General features: G+C 36.6%; 1 protein-coding gene across 2 annotated transcripts in view; it reads left to right on the top strand.

Moving 5' to 3' along the window:
* LOC102235150 (glutamate receptor ionotropic, delta-1) overlaps positions 1–20,983 on the top strand; it is a 233,988-nt gene that overhangs the window by 122,926 nt on the left and 90,079 nt on the right. For both annotated transcript variants that reach the window (XM_005804171.2, XM_023328070.1), the window contains exon 3: positions 10,343–10,627. In XM_005804171.2, the coding sequence (XP_005804228.1) occupies positions 10,343–10,627 (285 nt within the window). The remainder of the gene's footprint in view (positions 1–10,342; positions 10,628–20,983) is intronic.

The raw sequence follows: 20,983 nt of genomic DNA, 5'->3' as shown, positions 1-20,983 counted from the left end.
CAGCGTACAGTCTGGACATTTGTCAAGACATAAAACAAAACATTTAATTAAGAAATTATTTATCAATGATAATAACCCGAACTTAGCTGTTGATTTGCTGTTTTTTATGAAAACAACTAGTCACCAAAATTCAAAATCCAACCCATTTTCCTCAGATATTCTAGCATAAGAGATTTATCTTCAGCTTTTTTATTTTGCATTCACAGAATTTCATTTATAGCCTTTGTGCGGTAACTACATCTTTGTCAAACCTGGTGTGACTGGAGGGATGCTGCAGCATGGTAAAAGCCCACGATTTGAGCCTTTCTTTTCTCCAACCCGTCACATTTTCATAAAAAAGTTCTTGAACAAAAAAGTACTTAAAAAAAAACCCTGTAATCATCCTTCAGTTTTACTCAATCAGATTGCAAAATGTACAACTGCATCACAGAATGCATCCTTGAATGAACTTCTTGGTGGTTTAATATTTTCGGGTGCATTTTGGGATATAACCTTATCTCCAGATTGGCTGAGAAAGATGAAGGCGAGTGGTGACAAGCAGCATGCTGAGTGATATTAACTGAACAAATGAGAGTGAAAACACAGAAGGATCAGATGAGGAAGAGTGACAAGTGAGATAAGCAAACAATGAGAAAGAACAGGAAAACAGAAAACTGCAGGCAGAATGTTATTATAACAGAGGAAACAACACATCACAAAGAGAGTGAGATGTTTTCCTATTCCACGCGCTTCGCGTTTCTCTGGAGTGAATGAGTCTTGATTATTATCTGAGAACATAAGCCAGTCACTTCTGATAAAGATCAGTTATCAAAAAGCCCAAACACACATTTGTTTTATCAAAACAAGGTTTCCCATTCAACAGCTTTACCATGGAGCTCATTGTTGCCAGTGCAGCACATTGTTCCATCAGTCAAATCATGTTTTAATGGAAGACTACTGCAGTTAGGCTAAGGAAACAACACACACAAACACACACCCACATTTCAGTACATCTGAAAAGAAATCTTGAGTTTTTTTTTTTTTCCGGCAAAGTGGTTGCATTGTCTCACCAAGGCTGTTTCTCCCTGGTTCTTTAAAAATGTTGGTTTTCCATTGCCAGATTTCTTCAGCAATATTTCTTCTTAGTTATGTTAAAAAATTCTGAATGCCATCACAGTGCAGAAAAATACATATTAAGTACACAAGTGTTTTCTTCATCATCATCATCATCATCATCATCATCATCATCATCATCATCATCATCATCATCATCATCATCATCTCTTTTAATCAGATGTCCTGATATCACCATCTAGATCTATTATTCAGTTTTTTCAGAATCTAACCATCCAAAAATTGCTACATTGAGATTCATACATGGTATTTATATGATTATCCAGACTAAAAATCTGTTTTCCAGCTGCCTTAATAAGGTGCATGGTTGATCTAGAACCCTATACCAATTAATTTTTTTAATTAGCTCTGTTTGGTGATCAGCAGGTCAAATATTGAAAAATCTATTCTTTCCTTTTTTTAGTCAATAAAAGAATCAAAACTAAGAACTGCCACTATTTTAGTTTATAAGCTCTTAAAATCAGAGCATACATCTTTAATTAAACTTTTACTTGAGAAAAAAAAGAGTTGCTAATCAATTGTGCGAGAATTTACAAAGTAAAGTTATTGTGTTTTTGAATGCTGATGACAAAAATGGTCATCAGAGAAGGTCAGAAATTGGTATCAGGTATGAGAAGCCTGATCTGTGAATGCATGTCTATTAAATATTAAATATTCCATTGTAGTTTCCAAAACAAAAATAACAGTGCTTTCTAGGAGCACAAAATGCTCCTAAATGTTAGCTTTTTCTACACTGCCACAGTTTAGAGAGAGCAGTCATTAAAAAAATAAATAAAAACTGCTGCTTTTCTGTCATTACAAATTTAGGAGGTGACATCTGGTTAAAAAAAAGAACACTGCATTTTGTATGAGTTTGCTTAAAATTGGAAAACACAAGTCTTGACATGTGCATTTGCATTACCACCATTGAATCTGGGCTTTTATTTAATTCCATCCATTAAGGATGATTCAGATGTTTACCGGTGCTCCTGTCTCTGCTATTTTGTATCCGCATCGCAGGAAAAGCTGGTTTTGAACATTTTCTGTAAAAAATTATTGTTTACCAGGTGGCATTATGAAACAGCACTGGACAAAAAATAAAAGAATATATATTGTTGTGAATTCTTAAATCCTTTAACAAAGATCTAGCAGTAATCTCTTTTAGGTAGAAAAGACCCATAAAAAGACCATCTTTAAGCCTTTCTTCCAGGTTGTGGTGAGTTGAATAGGATAATGGAAATTGACCATTAGCGTCACTGCTATTCTAAGATTAATTATTATAAGTCTTCTTGCAGACGTGCTGGAACTGCCATCATTCTATCCAGTCCTTGAGTTTTAATCTGTATCTGCCGGACTAAGTTGGTCTCTGCTGTTTGATGTCCAGGGGGTATAATTTACAACTGTGAAATCCTCCATTCCAGTTGAGATGACATGGGCCACTTCAGCATCAATAGTATTGAGAGGAATATGTACCTTCACTCTTATCGTAGCCTGACAGCAGAAGAGCTGTTTCAGGGAAAGAGCAATGGATCTTTATCTTCTGCAGCGAGAGAACAAGCTGAGATTACTGTAAGTGACTGAAAGAAAGTAGGCGATAAGAATATATATCGTATCTACTGGAAAGACAATCCTGCCGTTTGATGGGCTAAGCTCAGGTCCAGCTGCTTCATTACGTTTGTTTTCCTCATTGGTTCCCTCTTTGTGAAGGGTGACGTGGTGGAAGGTGATGTTAAAAGAATTGCTAAAGTATACCAAATAACATAATATTACCTTTTGGCGTTGATCTCCAAATAAAAGCCAAAACTGTGCTGTGGAAATCAGATGATTTAGAAATTTTGACACCGAGTGGAATTTCTTTGTTCAATCAACTAAGATTGAACAAAGGGAAGCAAAACGCTGCTCTGAAAAACCGTGTCATGCCGCATGGATGCAGTAATTCGTGTAAAAGGAGGCATAGCTAAGTGCTGAGGGTATACAGATATAAATAACCATTTTTTAGAAACTTGGTATTTCTTTTTAAAATCTTATTTACTATTTAAATTGTCTGAGTCACTGAATGATCAAAAAATTACTAGGAAGTAAAGCTTGAAATATTTCACTGACTGTTATTAATTCTGTTTAATAAATACTGAGTATGGTGCACCATAAAATGCTTTCTTCATTTCCGTAAACATTATGCTACATGATAAAGGACACAGGTTTAGGACACAGGAAAAAACCCAGATCAACAAAATGCATGGAGGCAATTTTGCAAGCTGAGGACCAGAAAATTAGTTTAAATCTTCTATAAATTGGACACACACAATGTGGCCAGAGGAATCTGTTGGTGTGGGTGACTTCCTCACTGACACTAAACCAGCATGTACTGGGAATTGAGTTTATTGAAGAACACCATGCTTACAGTTTAAAAATGCTGAGATTGGGGCAGATTTGATCGGAACATGCTTTATCCAATCCTAGCCAAACGTTGAAGTTTTAGCAACCAACAGTGAGGAAAAATCTAGACCATAAAGTGGAGCTGTAGGCAAAAAGAGATCTCAGCCTCCAAAGCCTTAAATAGTGAACTCAAATCATGGAGTGTTCAATTGTTTTCTGCAATTACTAGAAATTTAAAGATGAAATTCTCTACTAGTAACCTCCATCTCAACCACATACATTTTTATTTCATCATGGTTTATGTAGGGTATAAAAAAAATGCAATTTTCTTTAATTTTGTTGAAGTCACGGTAGATAATTCCTTGGTTCCCCTGGAATAAGATATTTTGTTTGACCCAGTTGTGATTAACAATGAAAGAAAAATATGTTATTCTTTTATGACACAAGACTCGGAGGAAAGGGATTTTTTTTACTCCCTCTGAAAAAGTCAGAACACTTCATTTTTTATATAATCACATAACATTGTGCAGATGCTTCAGTGCAATGTGATGTTCCAAATTGATTTTATTCAACTGAAGTTGTTAGTACAGGAAAGACTGGTGTCACCATTATTGCAAGATTCAACTTGTTGTTTAAACTCCTTTGTGTACAAGAATTACTCTCAGTCTGGGTAAACTACTGTCTTATTTAGACTGCAAAATCTCTACAAACCCCAACTTATGCAATATTCACTACAGCAGTTGTTTAGTGGTTTGTTTCCATCTCTCCCATTGCACTGGTAAAAATGAGAGCAAGACATTGGTGACATTCAATTTTCATTGGAAAAAGGGTTGAAAGACTTCTTTTCTGCCTAGAGTCTCCTCATTTCTTTCCCTAAGCTGTCAACTCAACTCAGCTTTATTTATTCAGCTTTTCTCAAACTACTGGTTAACAAAACACAGTTGACACAAAACTGGATAGGAATCATTTCAGGAGCTTCTGCACATAAAGCGATACGTGGAGCCGTTTTGTGTTTTTGTTGATCCACTTCATTCTAGATGCACCAAAATGAAGTGAAAAAAGAAAAAAAAAGCTTTTTCTATGTGGCAGTAACCCTGTCGCCATAGTGAACATATGTAGTAGTGTCTATAAAAAAATCATCAAAAGTTAATTCACTCATTGATTCCGCCCACCACTGATAAACCGCGAAGAAAATCACTGCCTCTTTCCATTTGGTTGATGGATTAGAAAATGTCTTGTTCCAAAGAAACTTCCTCCTCCTTGGCACTGCTTGGGTTTGTAATGTTTTACTCCATCTGTCCTTCAGTTGTAAAATGTATGCATTTATTAAGTAAGTTTAAGAATAGCTCCAATTTCAGAATACTTTGTAAGCAATACTGTCGAAGTGGGTCCATCTCTTTAGAGATGCATGTATAGAAATAGCTTTTAAATGCTGACATTAGATGTCATATAACCGCCAGGGAATGAATGATGCTCATGGTCCACTCCGGATCTCAGACTCATTATCCCTCTATTATCATCTTACCACTGACTTTGGAGAACTTCTCCCACTTATCGGTGAAGTGTCACTGATCTAATGGGCCTGGGGTGTCCATTACGAAGTCAAAATGGTCGCAGATGCGCTGTTGCCACTGTTTGCTGTAAGACACGTTGAGATGAAAGGAGAGGGGCTGCAAGTCTCAAAAAGAAGTTGCAGTAGTTTTTTGTGAACAGGAAGGGGAACATTTCAGTTTCAAACTTCATAATTCAAACTTCAGTATCAGATCTCTTGCTGGATCTAATGTTACATCTTGATATTAATAAGAGCAGTAGCCTCTGAGTAATGTGTTTTGCCTCTGAAAATTGTTTTGTTTTTCTTGACTCTGTTGTTTTTCTCTAATAAGTTACTCTCATGAGATGATAAACGTTGTCTGACATAGGAAATAAGCTCTCTGTCAAAATGAGATGCTTAAATACAAGTTGCCGTTAATTAGAAAAGAGTAAACAGTTTGAAGATCCAAGCAGTTCTTGGTCCCAGCATGACTCCGTGCCTCTGTCTGAAAGTCATCTGCAATGAAAGTCAGACATTTTGAAATTGGAAGATTCATTGCAATTTCATGTCATTCAGCCCCTAATTTCACCCTGGCAATGCTTTCTTAAATTCAGTCAGTGTTTTCTCTGTAAACCTCTGAGTCTGAGACATCTATTACATGCAGCAAATCAGTGGTTGGATAAATGTGTCAGCATAGATTTTGAAGAAAAATCCTTTCCAATTAAGTAACGTGACTTTTTCACTCCAACTAAAGTTAAACATTTTCTTTCTCTCCACCATCTGTTCTAACAACAATAGCACATTATGAGTAAATGATTTTCTCAGTTGTCCAGCTTGCCTATATCATTGATCTGATTGGTGATCAGCAGGTCAGATAATGAAAATGCTCCAATTATACTTGGTCGAAATCATAATCGGCAAGATATACCTTAAAAAAAGTTTATCATCTCTGCATTTATCAGTAAACAGTAATTCTTTGTACATATCTCTTCAGGACATGTTTTGTTGTTTAGGTCAGGTAACTGATTATTAATCCAAAATACGGTTTATTTAACACTAAAACAGAAAAGGCTTACACTTCTGAAGTCTTGACAAATTATTCTAGCAACCGTAGAAATGGGCTTGTGAATATCAGTTTAAAGGAGCTCGGAGAGGACATTTAGAATTGAAATATGAATGAAAAACAGCATATCGAGCTTAGTGGAGTTTATTGTGGGTGGGCTGCAAACAGTGTGTTTCTGGGAACACACTGTTTTTGGTGTGCACATGTTATTGTTGACAACTGATGCATTAAGACATTCTTATGCAAGTTTTGTTCCAAATTCTTCTGTCTTTCTGGGTTTGCCACAATTACTATCACTTTTTTCATCTTTCCCTCATTGTCCTTTACTTACCTGCTCCTTTTTCATGTGTTATTTGATCTCACTGTACTTTTCTGGCCTCATGATTTACAGCGGCTTTATTTACTCTTTTGTTCACCGCTGATGAAATTATCATCTGTCACATTAACAGTCTGTTGTCTCTGCCTTACGTTCCTACACACAAGAATTGTTCTCCAGTTTGCCTTCATTCGCAGTTGTTAATGTTGTGTGTTCTGAGGTGCATGCATTTATAAAATGCACACACATTTATTGTATGCTACATATTATTGTAGGTGATCAGTCCAATCAAAAACAAACAATAGATTCTGTAAAAATATAGTAAAACGTAACAGTGCATATCCTGTTGTGGAAATGTGAATAACGACCTGGACTCTACAGAAGAATGTTAACACTAAATGTTTCTTGTCGCACCTTTACACTCACCCATTGGTCCAGAATGGCATCAAATGAAATGGACCGGTTGACACTGTTTTCAATGGAGATCACTGTGTCATTTTATAAATGACATTTAAAAAAAAAAAGATATGTTCCACTTTCCAAAGTGTTTTCTACTTCAGAACTTTGTACTACTTTCAAGGTGTATTACATGAAATCCTTCAATATATTAAAGTTTCTGCTTATAAATTCACAAAATTTTGAAACGCTCAACAAAAACATTTTCAATATTGTGTGGAAAGTTGCATTGTTGTTGAAAACAGTACGTTTTCAAAACATGGGAGTGGTTCTTATCTGTCCTGTGTCATTTGCAAAATGTGGACAATTCCGTTGGACGAGTGATACCCAACTCTGTATAAGAATCAACTTGAAATTAAATGCTGATTGACTTCTCTTTTACGCTGTTGTTACACTAAGTAGAAGCATTAACCTGGGGCCTTTAAAAAATAAATGCAACAAACAAAGTAAACATCCGTTACAGTTTTGAGAGTTGCAAAGTTGCTGATTAGGAAAGCCGGTTATTGCCACCTTGCATCTCGCAGCTGTCCCCAATATTTACACATCAATCTGCAAAGTTCAAGTTGATTTCAAATTTTCATCTTTGAACATTATCTGACATTATTTGCATCGTCCCAGACATGTTGACATGCTTAAAGGAGATTCGGGAATCAGAATGTAAGAATCCTAAGCACCCACCAGACATCGCAAGCGTTTTAATCCCTTCCTGTTTACACAGTTTTACCATCACCATACATGAAAGCTGGGGAGAGAGTGAAGGTCACGGGAAGAGCGTCGAGTTAAGACTCATGCGAGGCGTCTGCTGGTCATCTAAGCCTTTTCATCCCACTAACATATTCTGGATCTTTATTTGATTCCTCCCACTCATGTTGTTCCATTGTGTTTTGCCAGGACCTGAACTCTTGCAGCTCTCATTTATCTGTTGCCTTCAAGGGGTTCTTACCTTCAACAAAATCTTCCCTTTAATCACCATCTTCCCTTTGTCTGTAGACACGGATTAGATGATGCCTCCCCGACTGAATCTTTCATCTGCACATATTAGGATACAACGACAGTTTTTGAACTCCATGTGTTTTCCTTGATTTACCTCCCACATGCTGAGGCTCTCATGTAATCCTGAATTCCTCAGTGGGATTCACAAATAACCAATTTTTGCTTAATCTACCTCTTGCACAATGTTGCTAAATCCTAAAAACAAGTTAGGTTTTACATTTAATGCAGAATTACTAGACAAGTCTCAATTTTGAGGATTATTTTTTTACTAATCAACAACTTCAGTGCTCTTGGTTAATCCAAAAGGTTAAAGGGCAAAACGTAAAAGTGAGGTTTTCGCTCTCTTAGGAGAATATTTATGCGCTCACAATTATTGGGCAACTATTGTGCAGAGTCATTATTCCACTAAATGAAAATCACACATTGTCCCGTCTTCTTTACTTTCATCTCTTACGTGAGAATTAAAAAACGAAATAACTAAAAATTTTTAATAGGTGATAAGCCAGAGAGCGGTCTTGTTTAAACATCAGAACTGCCTACAATTTCTCAACTGGGTTCAGGTCAGGTGAGGAAAGGTGGCCATCATGTCATCAGTTTTTCCACCTTAATGCCTTGATGCCTTTAAACACACAAATGAATACTTACGTGCATGTGACAGAGCACTGTCCTGCATAGAAATCATTGTCTTTTTTAAAAACAAAGACTCCTTCCTTACCTCGGCCAAGTCTCTGAGCTATGAAAATCTTCTAGGTTGCAGTTATGGAAAATGACAGTCCTGGAAGATAATGGATTCCTCGTAGCTTCATGCATGATTTTTGTCAAATCCTTGGCAGTTAATTAGCTTCTTGTTTTTTTAACATGTTTTTTGTGACCCTGTTTACTATTTGCAGCAAAACATGTTAATGGTTTTATGATCACGTCTTAGCAATTTCAAGAGTTCTTCATCCCTCTAAGAGACTTTTGCTAATTGTTTACTTTTCAGCCAGTTAAATCTTTTTTGGAGGGCCGTTACGCCTAAAGAAAAGAAACTGTCTAATTATTCACATCTTGATATTAGGTGTTGACCTTCTTAAGCCAGACCCTCCCTCATTACACAGATCCACATCATGTGATGCATAAAGTATTCAGGTTAATTCAACTTTGAGTTTGAAAATATACCTAAAAATGATATGGCTGAAATAAACACTTGCCCACCAATTTTGCTCACAGTATATTTATTTTTCTTTTGTTCTTCTAACTAAAAAGAAAACATAGACTGAGAGAGTTCACATTATGGCAACCTTGAATGGAAATATTGTGGTTTTGTTTCAAAATTCTCAAAAAATGTAAAACAAAATTAATAAAATGTCCTGATTGCTTTTTTCCAAATATATCTGGAAGAATCATTCCTCCCTGAGTGCATATTGCACAGACTTTCACATCTTTTTGACGTTGTCCTCTTTATAGTGTAACACAAGCATAATAAATGGATCTTATGTTATTAGTCAGTCTGCCCATTCAGACCGCTGCTGCAAAATCATCAGAGTGCTAGCAGCCTCAACGACATTTTTCCACATTACAAGCACTTTTGCTCACATAAAAACCAGTAAAATCATGTTGCATTTCAATGTCAAAATCTTGTACAGAAATAGCAAGAGAGACTGGAAATGTTTTGAATGATAGATTTGAGTCATACACAAATTATGACATGTATGAACTATATTTAAAGTGAACATTGAATTAATCCTCTGCTTGACAGAACAAACAATATTACTTAATTAAGTTTAAGCAAATTTAGGCAGCAAAGCGTTGACAGACCTTATACTGGTAAATTGCAAGTTGCTGTTTTAAAGCAGTGATACTTTAATTATCTGTCTGCGACAGACTGGCGACCTGTCCAGGGTGAACCCCGCCTCTCGCCCGGAACGTAGCTGGAGATAGACACCGGCAACCCTCCCGGCCCCACTAGGGACTAGGGTGAACAGAAAATGGATGGATGGATGGATACTTTAATTAAGGCACAAAGCGTTCTTTTTGAGAAATCAGTGAAGTTTCTTTAGAAATTTCATTTTAAAAAGGCAAATTTCTTCCCTGGGACAACAAGTTTCCTAAAGGTATTATACTATTGCAGCAGGAATAGTTATCATCACTCTGGAGAACTACTTTGGAGTGGCATTATTTTGGACTCCTTTATCTTGTGCTTTTTACGCATTTTTTTCTGGAACATTACTGAAACTCTCAATTCACCTTTGCGGGAAAATGTGGGAAACTTTTTTTGGCCAGCTGACCATCACGTTGTGAGGGAAGGGAACACATACAGAATTATACTATTCTGTACAGATGAAGAAAATCCTGAGCAATCTGGTATTTGTTTCAGCCATTAAAGACTTTTAACCTGTCATAACAGGATTAAATGTTTTCAGTTTTGAAACTCAAAGTTTAAAACTGGCCTACGAGTGACCTTTCTAAACTTTTGTCCCTTTTTTCATTTTTTTCTGTTCTACTAACCTTCTCACATCTCTTTTCTTCTGTCCAGCATGTGAATTAATGAACCAGGGGATCCTTGCGCTGGTCACATCTACGGGTTGTGCCGCTGCGAGCGCCCTTCAGTCTCTAACAGATGCGATGCACATCCCTCACCTCTTCATCCAAAGAAACGGGGACGGTGGACCCCGCACCGCCTGCCAGCTCAACCCCAGCCCAGATGGAGAGAGCTACACACTGGCCGCCCGTCCGCCTGTTCGCATCAACGACGTCCTGCTTACCCTTATCTCAGAGTTTGGCTGGCAAAAGTTTATCATCTTTTACGAGAGTGACTACGGTAAGTGAAGCTCGATAACTCGGCGGATTACTGAATGTGTCTTGTAAACATGAATATTGCACAGCCGTCGTCAAGAGCTTTATTTAATGCCGCTAAACCATCTTCGTTTTTCAGCGTTCAGGACCAGTCCTTCACTAAAAGCTCAAACTAAACTTATATCCTCAAAGTACACAAAATAGGGAACTATGTAAATGTAATAAAAAAAACAACAATTTCCTCAACAGATTCCTGCAAAGAAGTCGCTTTAAAATAAATACACAATTTAATTAAAAATGGTACAAAAAGACACATGATGTTGTTACTGCCTTCACCATCAGTAGCCTCTTCATAAAGAGTCAATTTAAACCCTAATTAGCTCACTCATGGCAGCCTTATTTTGTCCGTGTTTCTCCCTCCAGCTGAGTCTATTCATAGATCTTTTTCACTCATGTTGCTATTTCTACCAGGATATCCCTCGGGAGCAGACCTTTCTTGACCCACATTAGAGATCCTCGAAATGCTGTGGGTGAAGTAATTATTAGCAAACAAAACAAAAAAAAAGTGCAAATTTAGTTGTTTTAGCTTTTGTCACAATAGTATTTTTGATTACTAGCTAATACGTTTCTTACTTGGAGCATAATGAGGGGGGAAAAATGATTTATTTAGTTAATTTTTAGCCCCTTAATGTCACCATTTTTTGTTTGGACATAAAGAGATGGTGCTTTATGTAAATAAAGGCCACTCAATTTGGTATACTGGATTGAACCTCATTTTGTCAATAAAACTGCCAATAGAGGAACCCGAGCACAGTGACGTCATCATCTGGTTCAAGAAACCAGTTTAGTGCATCATCCTGCTGGAAGTAGCCACATTACTCTGTCATAACATCGAACCTGATCAACAATAAAGCTCAGGCAGGCTCATGCTTTGGCACTGAATACAAATTTTGTTCTTTAAAAATGTATATGTTTTTGTCACAGAGTAAACATAAATGAGTGGTACATTTTTTTTTCTTAAAATGTTTTCTTTAAAAGTTGAAAGTCAAAAATCAACCCTATTTGCTGCATATATTGATGCAATAAAAGTGACATTTTTTTATGTTGTATTTTAATGTAAAAGGAATAAATTGTGTTGAATTTGAATTGTAAAATCCAGCAGGTACCAGACCCACAAACAGTGGCTGTGCGACCCTTACAAGGGTTCAACAGGTTCTTATTGTAGTTCCTATTGCCTTTTTATCATCTTGAACAACTCTGTCCAGACTCGTTTTACATCCACAAGACATTTTTTGTCCACACAGCTGCTGCTTACTGACTGTTCTTTTTTTTTTCTTTCATTTATTGTAACCCTGAGAGGTGGTTGTGGAGAATAATAGATCAGCGGTTTCTGATAGATTCAGACTAAGCTGTCTGGCACTAACAAACCTGTCACATTCATTGTCACACAAATCCTCTTCCTCCCTGATTTTAAAACTTGGTTTGAACTTCAGCAAGTCTTCCTGACCTTGTCTGCATGCATTGAATAGCTGCCGTGTGATTGGTTGATGTGTCGATTAAAAGGTGCACCTAATAAATGAACTGGTGAGTGTAAATGTAATGAAGGTTCATAGTTACACACCTGATTGTTTTTTAATTGTGCCTGACTATTCAAAGAAGTGTGTTCTCATAAAAGCCAAAAGAACCACCATAAAGGAGCACTTGTCGATCTGTAGGATGATCTGTCTTGTCGTCTGCCCTTCTTCTCTTTCACTATCTAGCCATATGTATGTTCCTCATACATCTGTCATTCAGGTTGGGTCACTTTGTGTATGACCATCTGTTTTGCCATTGCTTTTCTTTATTACTGTCTTACTGTCAGCCTGTGATGAGCCGTCTTGGAATAACTTTAATAGCTGTAGGCTGGTATGTTTTTTCTAACGTCCTTATTTTCTATTGGTCTGTTTCATTAATTACCTGCCCGTCTGTCATACCAGTTGGATCATCTGCAGATCAATAAATCTGACTAAATTCCTTCTGAAACATTCGCCCTGTTTCTTTAGGCCTTTAGTCTGAATCTCGAATAACAAAAGGCAGAATAGAGATTCTTAAATTGAATTGTCTGTGATTCACAGTGACTATGTGTGATGTCTTAAACTTTTCCAGTGCCAGGTTAGTATTATCGAGTTTTTAAAGTGACTGTCTCAATGCAAACTTAGTTGCGTGATAACACAGCTTTTTTTTGTTTTTGTTTTATTTTATATTTTTTTTGAATGAGATAAGGTTGAGTAAAAGGGGACAGCTGTGGAAATTATGCTAATAGCTGGGGAAAAAAAGAGGAAATCCAGACCTTTTGTAATGTGATCTCACAAGCATCTGCTTCATTTTCTGTCTCCTTCTGTCTGACCAAAATACCCCACTGCTGTTTTGAAGTAAGACACCGAGATTTGCAGAAAATCTCAGAAGTGAATGTAAACGCTCAAAATGCTTAGATGTGATGGATATGAATATACCTAGGTTAATAAGAAAGCCACGCTTTCTTTATTCAATATTTATATAACAATCGATGCTGAGTATGCAGTAGTTTCCCTTGTCTCCTGCATCCTGTGAAAAAGTGTAGTGCACACACACAGATATTGAGAAAGTTTACATAAACTTAAGACAGGTCAGCTCTTAGTCTGTGTCAGCGCCAGTCACACAACATAATGTTCCCAGCACACTTGATATTTTTTAATGTTGTCTGTGGTTGGAGTGTATAAAATGTTACTAATACTACTTTAAAGTATATTGTAGAAGCTATAGAACAACTAAAATGGGGAGAGAAAATCCCCCCCCCCACACAGCAGATTGGTCCACTTCTCCGTGTGGCAACATTTCCAAGCATCTCAACATTTAAAACTGTTCTGTGATTTTGCTTCCGTCTCCTTTTATGAATCAGAAATGACTAATATCCAAGCTCTGCAGTACCTTGTTGTTGTTACACATCTCTTCTTCTTTTTTTCCCCTTGGAACTGAAGAAAGCTCAATCCGATTTTCCGACTTACACTTGATTGTTTACTGATTAGTTGGGGGCTCAAGAATAAACATGGTATTCTACATTCTAAATTATCATTTTAACCAGTCTATCATGACTACTACTGTTTGGCACTGTAATGTGTTACAACTATGCTGCCCAGTTTTCTGCTTCATCAAAAATAATTCAAAATAATACTCACCACTACACATACTTTTTGGTGATGAAAAAGGAATTGAACTTATTATCTACCCTCAGATCTTGGTGGAACATTTTATCTAAACCAAAGGAATATGTAGCTCTACCTGATAAAACTCAGCATCCACTGTTGTGTACATATATATATTTTTATATTTTATATATATATATATACAGTACAGACCAAAAGTTTGGACACACCTTTTAATTCAATGAGTTTCCTTTATTTTCATGACTATTGACATTGTAGATTCACACTGAAGGCATCAAAACTATGAATAACACATGTGGAAATATGCACTAAACAAAAAAGTGTAAAACAACTGAAAATACCCCTTATATTCTAGTTTCTTCAAAGTAGCAACCTTTTGCTGATTACTGCTTTGCACACACTCTGCATTTTCTTGATGAGCTTCAAGAGGTCGTCACCTGAAATGGTTTTCACTTCATAGGTGTGTCCTGTCAGGTTAATACGTGGGATTTCTTGCCTTATAAATAGTCATGAAAATAAAGAAAACCCATTTTAATTAGAAGGTGTGTCCAAACTTTTGGTCTGTACTGTATATATATATATATATATATATATATATATATATATATATTTTTTTTTTTTTTTTAAAGATCTTTTTAATAAAAAAAAAAGTAAGCCAAAACAAGCTGCAAAACAAGCTGCTTTACTCAAGCTTATAATGAATAAAGTAAAACGTAGGCTGGAGTAAAAAATAAACAAAACAGAGACTAATTTCAGTACGACAACCTTAAGACTTTTAGTGATTCCGTTTAACATCAGACAGAGATGCAATTGACGGCTGAGAAAGAATAGTGCAAACAAATTTCCATCAAACTCAATTACATAACGTTGTCAACACCAAATGACAATCGTCGCCTCTCATTTGCGGTTCCCCATGTTGCATTTAATTGCCCCATGTCATTACATTTATTCACTCACTCTGCTTCTGGACTATATTCTCATATGAGTACCCTGAATGTTGGGCTTTGCAAAGTTAATTTGGTTTTTCACATAATAATGGCCTGCAGAATCAATAAAATATGCCCAAATTTCATTAAAAACATGTCAGCGTGATTAGTCTCGAGTTTGCATCTGTCTTGCAACTTTTAATGTGAGTGGAACAGTTTGAAGCTATTTATTGTAAAAGATGAAGGCACGTTCATCAAGTTGTATTCCTATTTATCCTTCCCATGTCACTGAACTCCTGAACTTATAGCTTATACTGTAGAATGTATTATTAATGAATAGATTAGAACAAATTGGGCTGTTAAAGGAATTGTCCTACATTCCACTGAATTGTAATTCAGAAGAGTCGTATGTATCTGGATCATCTGGCTTTACTTAATTCATACATAATTATTAGTTGCATTTTTTTTTCTTCTTTTTTTATCATAGCACCCTGCTTATTGGAAATATTTGAAAGGAACGTAGCAATTCTGCGACACACTGGCGACCTGTCCAGGGTGAACCCCGCCCCTCGCCCGAAACGTTAGCTGGAGATAGGCACCAGCACCTCCTCACCCCACTAGGGACAAGGGTGTTAGAAAATGGATGGATGGAGGGAACTTATCAATTTTTTTTCCTCATCAAACCCCTTGCAAAACGTATATATTAATAAACCTGCAGGGGGGAGGTTGCAGCCATTTAAACCCAATGCTGTTGAACATTTATGTTGAAAATTCACAATAAAGTAATAAATATGCATTAGCAAATAATAATAATTAAAAAAATGCAGAGATCTGTTGATTTTGCATAAATTTCCACAATCGTAGCATCCCAGAAAAAACAAACAAAAAAAAACATGGTGGGACTGTATATAAAAGATGAATTGGTATTTTGACCTGAATCACAAAGTTCCAAAACTCTATCCCAAAACATTTCAACCGGTTACTGAATGAATTATGTCAGGTAGCTGATCACCAGAAATTGTGTCTTGACACAAAACACAAGATGTTACATCAGGTTTCCTGCTGTTTTCCCTCCACTTTTCTAAATGCCATCCCAATCTCAAATATTTTTTATTTATGAACTAGCAGTGATAATTAGTGTGTAGAAAAGCTTTATAGCAGAAATAACGATGTCCTAAGGGATTTTGTCTTCTACTGCAATATATCTGGCTGTGTAGGTATTTCAAACAAAACAAACTATAACATTTGATGCTTGTAGCATAAAACATTAAACAGATCAAGTAATATAATCTACATCAAAGCAACTGTTTTACAACCAACCAACTTGTGCAAATGTGTCAAATAGTGAGGTTGTTTAAGATATGTCTCTGTACATTTATGTTGTATTATGCTTTTTGTGCTGAATACATTCAAATTTTTAAAACTTAACGCCTTTGCAATCTTATTTTGTATTTAGTGACACAAAGAAATTGGTAAATGTTGAGAATTTTAGACCAGTTCTCAGGGTTAACAAGTGTTTCCATTTTACCGTATTTTCCGCACTATAAGGCGCACCTAAAAACCTTCAATTTTCTCAACAGCCGAGAGTGTGCCTTATAATCCGGTGCGCCTTATATATGGACCAAATATTGAGCCATAACAGGTCTCGCAAGTACAGTAAGCAGCCGCCGACTTCATTTACCCCCGTAGAAGAAGAAGCGCGCGGTGCACGCTGGGTTTTGTGTAAAGACCCCAAAGTGGCTCCTATTAAGAGACACGCTTACGACGCAGAGTTTAAGCTCAAGGCGATCAGTCACGCAGTAGAACACGGGAAGAGAGCAGCAGCCAGAGAATTTAACATGAACGAATCAATGGTGCGGAAGTGGATATATATTGTGATTGCACCAACGTTTGATTTACAGTAACAGTATCAGACTGTTTTTTACGTGTATATTGAATCGAGGAACAGTTCCCCTCCACTATATGTTATACCTTGCTGCTGTTAAAAGATAAACTGTGTCACGGAAATACCACGTCACTTACTTTACCTCGGGGAAAATAATAAAACAGCTGTTTACTCATTTTGGGAATGAACGGAGTCTTCAGAACGCTGGTTTGTAATCTATTAATAAAGTTTGACTGACCTATCTGACTATTTTGTTGACATTCCCTTTATCGCAGTTCCATCTAATGGATGCATAACGTAACCCCAGCCTCTACTGTAGCGTCTATTCTATGCGCCTTATAATGCGGTGCGCCTTATATATGAAAAAAAAGTTTTAAAATAGACCATTCATTGAAGGTGCACCTTAGAATGTGGTGCGCCATATAGTGCGGAAAATACGGTACATCAAACAGATTTTCATCTATTTAATGTGAATATTTTGAATGTACCAATCACACATTTACCAAACCATGACATTAGCATAACCTGAGCTTTTCTCTCACATAATTTTGATCATCCTAGAAATTTGTGAGAAAAAAAGTCAACATATCAGCAACAGCCAAACACCTCTGGACTTTTCGCTTGGCTTTAAAGATCAACTGATGCACATAAAAATAGAAGATTCCTATTATAGTTTTGTTTTGAATACATATTTGAATTTTGCAGGCAAAACAGAATTTTCATTGAGAATGTAAGATATTGAAGTTGTTTTAAAAAAAAAGGCTTCTCTTGCCCCCAAGGGCAAACTGTAGCTTTGTGTAATAGAGGATGTCAAGGGAGCTAATTCATCCCAGTATCTTGCATAAAAAAGCTTTATCATTGTACATTTTCAACCCATATTTTGATTTTCTTTTGTGAAAGGATGTCTCATAATTACATCCCTGAGGAACAGACACAAACTTATTTCCTTTTTACATTTGGTCCTTGGAAAACAGGATACTGCCTTATCTTAAATGCAATATATCCTTTTGTAATAAGAAAACACAATTATATGATAATTCTATAACGAGCCCCTGACTAAAAGACCGTCGCCTCTTTTTTTATGTTCGGTTCTCTTTTCTACCGTCTTTGCTTTTCCTCTTTTATATTTGACACGTGTTGCTTCCTTGAGTCCTACTTCTTTTAAATCTGGATTTTTGAAACTACTAAAGTGCAGTCGAGTACGACTGCCTAACTAATGTTTTGTAGTTGAAAAGAACAAAAAAAGGACCCACTACAAGTCGAGGCCAGGGGAGTTCATTTCCCTCAGTGAAAGGCAATCTTGCTAACAGAAAAGGCTTCTTTTGCAGTAAGGACTTTGCAGGCTTGTTTGTTGTTTGGCTCAAAAGGGTCCTCAAATTACACATGGTTGTATCTGAAATCTTGACCCTGCTAAAGAAATGTGTTAAAAAAACAAACATGTTTTGCCGTGACTTTAGTTTTTGAGATTTTGCAACATTGAAACACACATTTGATTTTTTTTTTAATAGGCCATACTTTTTCAAGGCCTCATTTTATTACTCAATTGATGAAATTCAAACAAAATTAAGGAATCATATAGGTAGATCATCCACAAATCTTAACTTTTTAAATAAGTATTTCTTATTTACTACACCCTACCATGGATTGGAGACCTGACCAGCCCTTCTTGTGACCCCATATGGATAAGCGTGTTAAACAATTGATGAAGTAATTCAAACTGCTTCTGTGTCTCAAATTAACCATAGCTTCTGCCCAGCATTTGACCTACTGACCAAGTAGTAATTTTACCCCTAGCTAATTTTATTTTGATGATGCGGGATCACATAAATTCATGGTGTACTGTAGCACTGGACCATGAAATGAAATAATGCTGAAATAATTACCAGTAATAGAAAATCTTAAAATGAAAATATATATATTTCTATATGTTTAAAGCTAAAGATCTCTAATTTATTTGATGCATGACTCAAGTTTCAACACGTTCACATGTATAAATATTTGTTTTGTGAGCTTTTAATTTATTGAATTGTGGCACTGTTGGCTTGCCATAGAATATAATGTATAAACTTTGCTGAGAGGAATCTGTTGCTTTAACATGTTTAAATTTGAACAAGAAGCGTCTTTGACGCTTCTTGTTTACTGTGACGGTCAGCTGCACAACATGCCTCCAACCCTTCAGTTTGCTCCTCAGTTCCAATGGAAACCACAGATTACAGCTGGACCTCTCTCTGACCTTTCTTGGTCAAAAACTCCAAGTATTGTAAATTGTGGATACAATGTGGCTGCGACAGACTGGCGACCTGTTCAGGGTGTACCCCGCCTCTCGCCCGAAACGTTCGCTGGAGATAGGTACCAGCACCCCTCTCTACCCCACTAGGGACGAGGGTGTACAGAAAATGGATGGATGCAATGTGGAACAAGTGACAAGCATACAAGGCATTTTCGTCTGTCATTGTACCTGTAAGGGTGTATTCACACCTGATACATTTAGTGCACTCTAACTGGACCAGAGTTCATTTCCCCTATTGGTCCAGTTCTGGTGTACATATGTGTATACACTCAAGCTCATCTTGGTGTTGACCAGACAACTGGACCAAGATCCAGTTTTTGAGGTGGTCTCAATCAGCTTCCAAATTAATTCTGATACAGCCCACTTCTGGTGTGAACACAGACTTGCTTTGACCTGAAGCAACTACAGGGAATATTTTTTTGGAGTTTACGAGTCCAAACAAACGAGTAAAATTTGGCCCCTCAGTGTTGCTAAAACGACAACTACGTGCTGAAATCATACTTGATCTGCCGTTTTCTGCTTAATGATGCCAGCATATTGTGGGTCAGGGCAGCCAGAACATCTCGTCTCATTCAGCTAACACGTTTTAAAATAATTATCACATCGCAAAACTCATGTTTAATGAGCTGCTCTCGACATTCACAATGATATTGAAGTTGTAATAACAGCACAAATGTTCACAACAGAAAAAAAGCAAGCAGGACTTTCAAAGTTTGTTTTTTTCCAGGTCTGTGATCCGTCCAGCAGAAACAACTAAATATTGAACTTTCATGTAAATCCAACACTATATATCAAACAACCACACAATACGCTTTCAATAGAGTAGATGGATAGCCAAACACAGAGGCGATTAACATTCTTTATGCAACTCTGAAACAGAAGAGCCATCACACAACTCCAACTGTTAATTGCAAATACTCGCTTAATTGCAAACAGCACACATTTGCCTTGCAATTGTTTCTGCACCCAAACGTTGTGCAGAATGGGTTTTAATTGACCATGTAAATATTTGTATGAACATAATCATGGTTGCCGAAAGCTGTTTAAGTAACATTTTGTTTAATTAAGTGCTAATGAGCAGCCAGTGTCTTACCCACAGCAGACAGAAGTACTATCGGTGTAGAAAAAAAAACACAACAACAACAGAGGGGCCGTTAGGTTATCCAGAATAAAAATCAATTAAAAATGGAACAACAGTGACTTTTGATAAAAACTGACACACTGAAGCTTCTCTCAACTTATCAGTTTGTTCGCAGACAGGTTTTGGGATTTGTGTAGTTTATTTTTAAAACAAGGGATGTTCAAGCACCATGCTGATCTGCAACTACACAGGCAAAACACTGGCTTTTACCCAAAGTCGAAGTCAGAAGTGTTAAAATTCAAAGTGTTACTTTTACTGTGAGTGTTATAAGTTAATTAAGTTTTTTAGCCTTTTTCCAGTTTCCATTTTACTTAGATCTTAGCTCTGGTCTGGCATTCTGACTTTTCTTATTAATTCTGCAAGAGAGCTCTCACTCCTGTCTACTGCTGATAGCATGTTGACTGCCCAAATACTCTTTCTACACACGAGTAATTCAGTGGCTGCAGGAGTGCTTTTATTTTCCATTTTCAAATGCTAAATTGCAGACACGTTGAACAGCTCCTGCCATTACCTGTGAGAGCAACCAGAAGTATCTTATTACGTCCCCAATCAAGGACATCATAAATTAGTTTTTTCTAAGGGATTGTGGTGGTAAGAGTGTAAATAGAGTCAATGTAAGTACTCTGATCTCAGTGCTTCAGTTGGGTGTCAACGCCGGTCCTGCTGGGAGGACATTTCTTTCTGCACCTGTCCTTAAACAATTGATAGATGGTTTCTACTGGGTCTAACCGTTTGCTAATAATGGAAAATGTCCATTCTGTGTTTTCCCTCTTCAACAACTTTAAATCTGTTTTGAGAAATTAAACTATATAAACTATATAGATGGATAGAATATATAATATATTAACAATATTAAGCCATTTTCTGTAACTTTTTTCACTGTTCATACTAACTTGAATCAATCTTTGTACTCTGCAACAATTTAAATGCCAGTGATTAGGTTGTTAATTGTTTCCT

The sequence above is a fragment of the Xiphophorus maculatus genome, chromosome 22, assembly GCF_002775205.1.
Source record: "Xiphophorus maculatus strain JP 163 A chromosome 22, X_maculatus-5.0-male, whole genome shotgun sequence".
NCBI lineage: Eukaryota > Metazoa > Chordata > Actinopteri > Cyprinodontiformes > Poeciliidae > Xiphophorus > Xiphophorus maculatus.
This window is presented reverse-complemented; position numbering and strand designations above follow the sequence as displayed.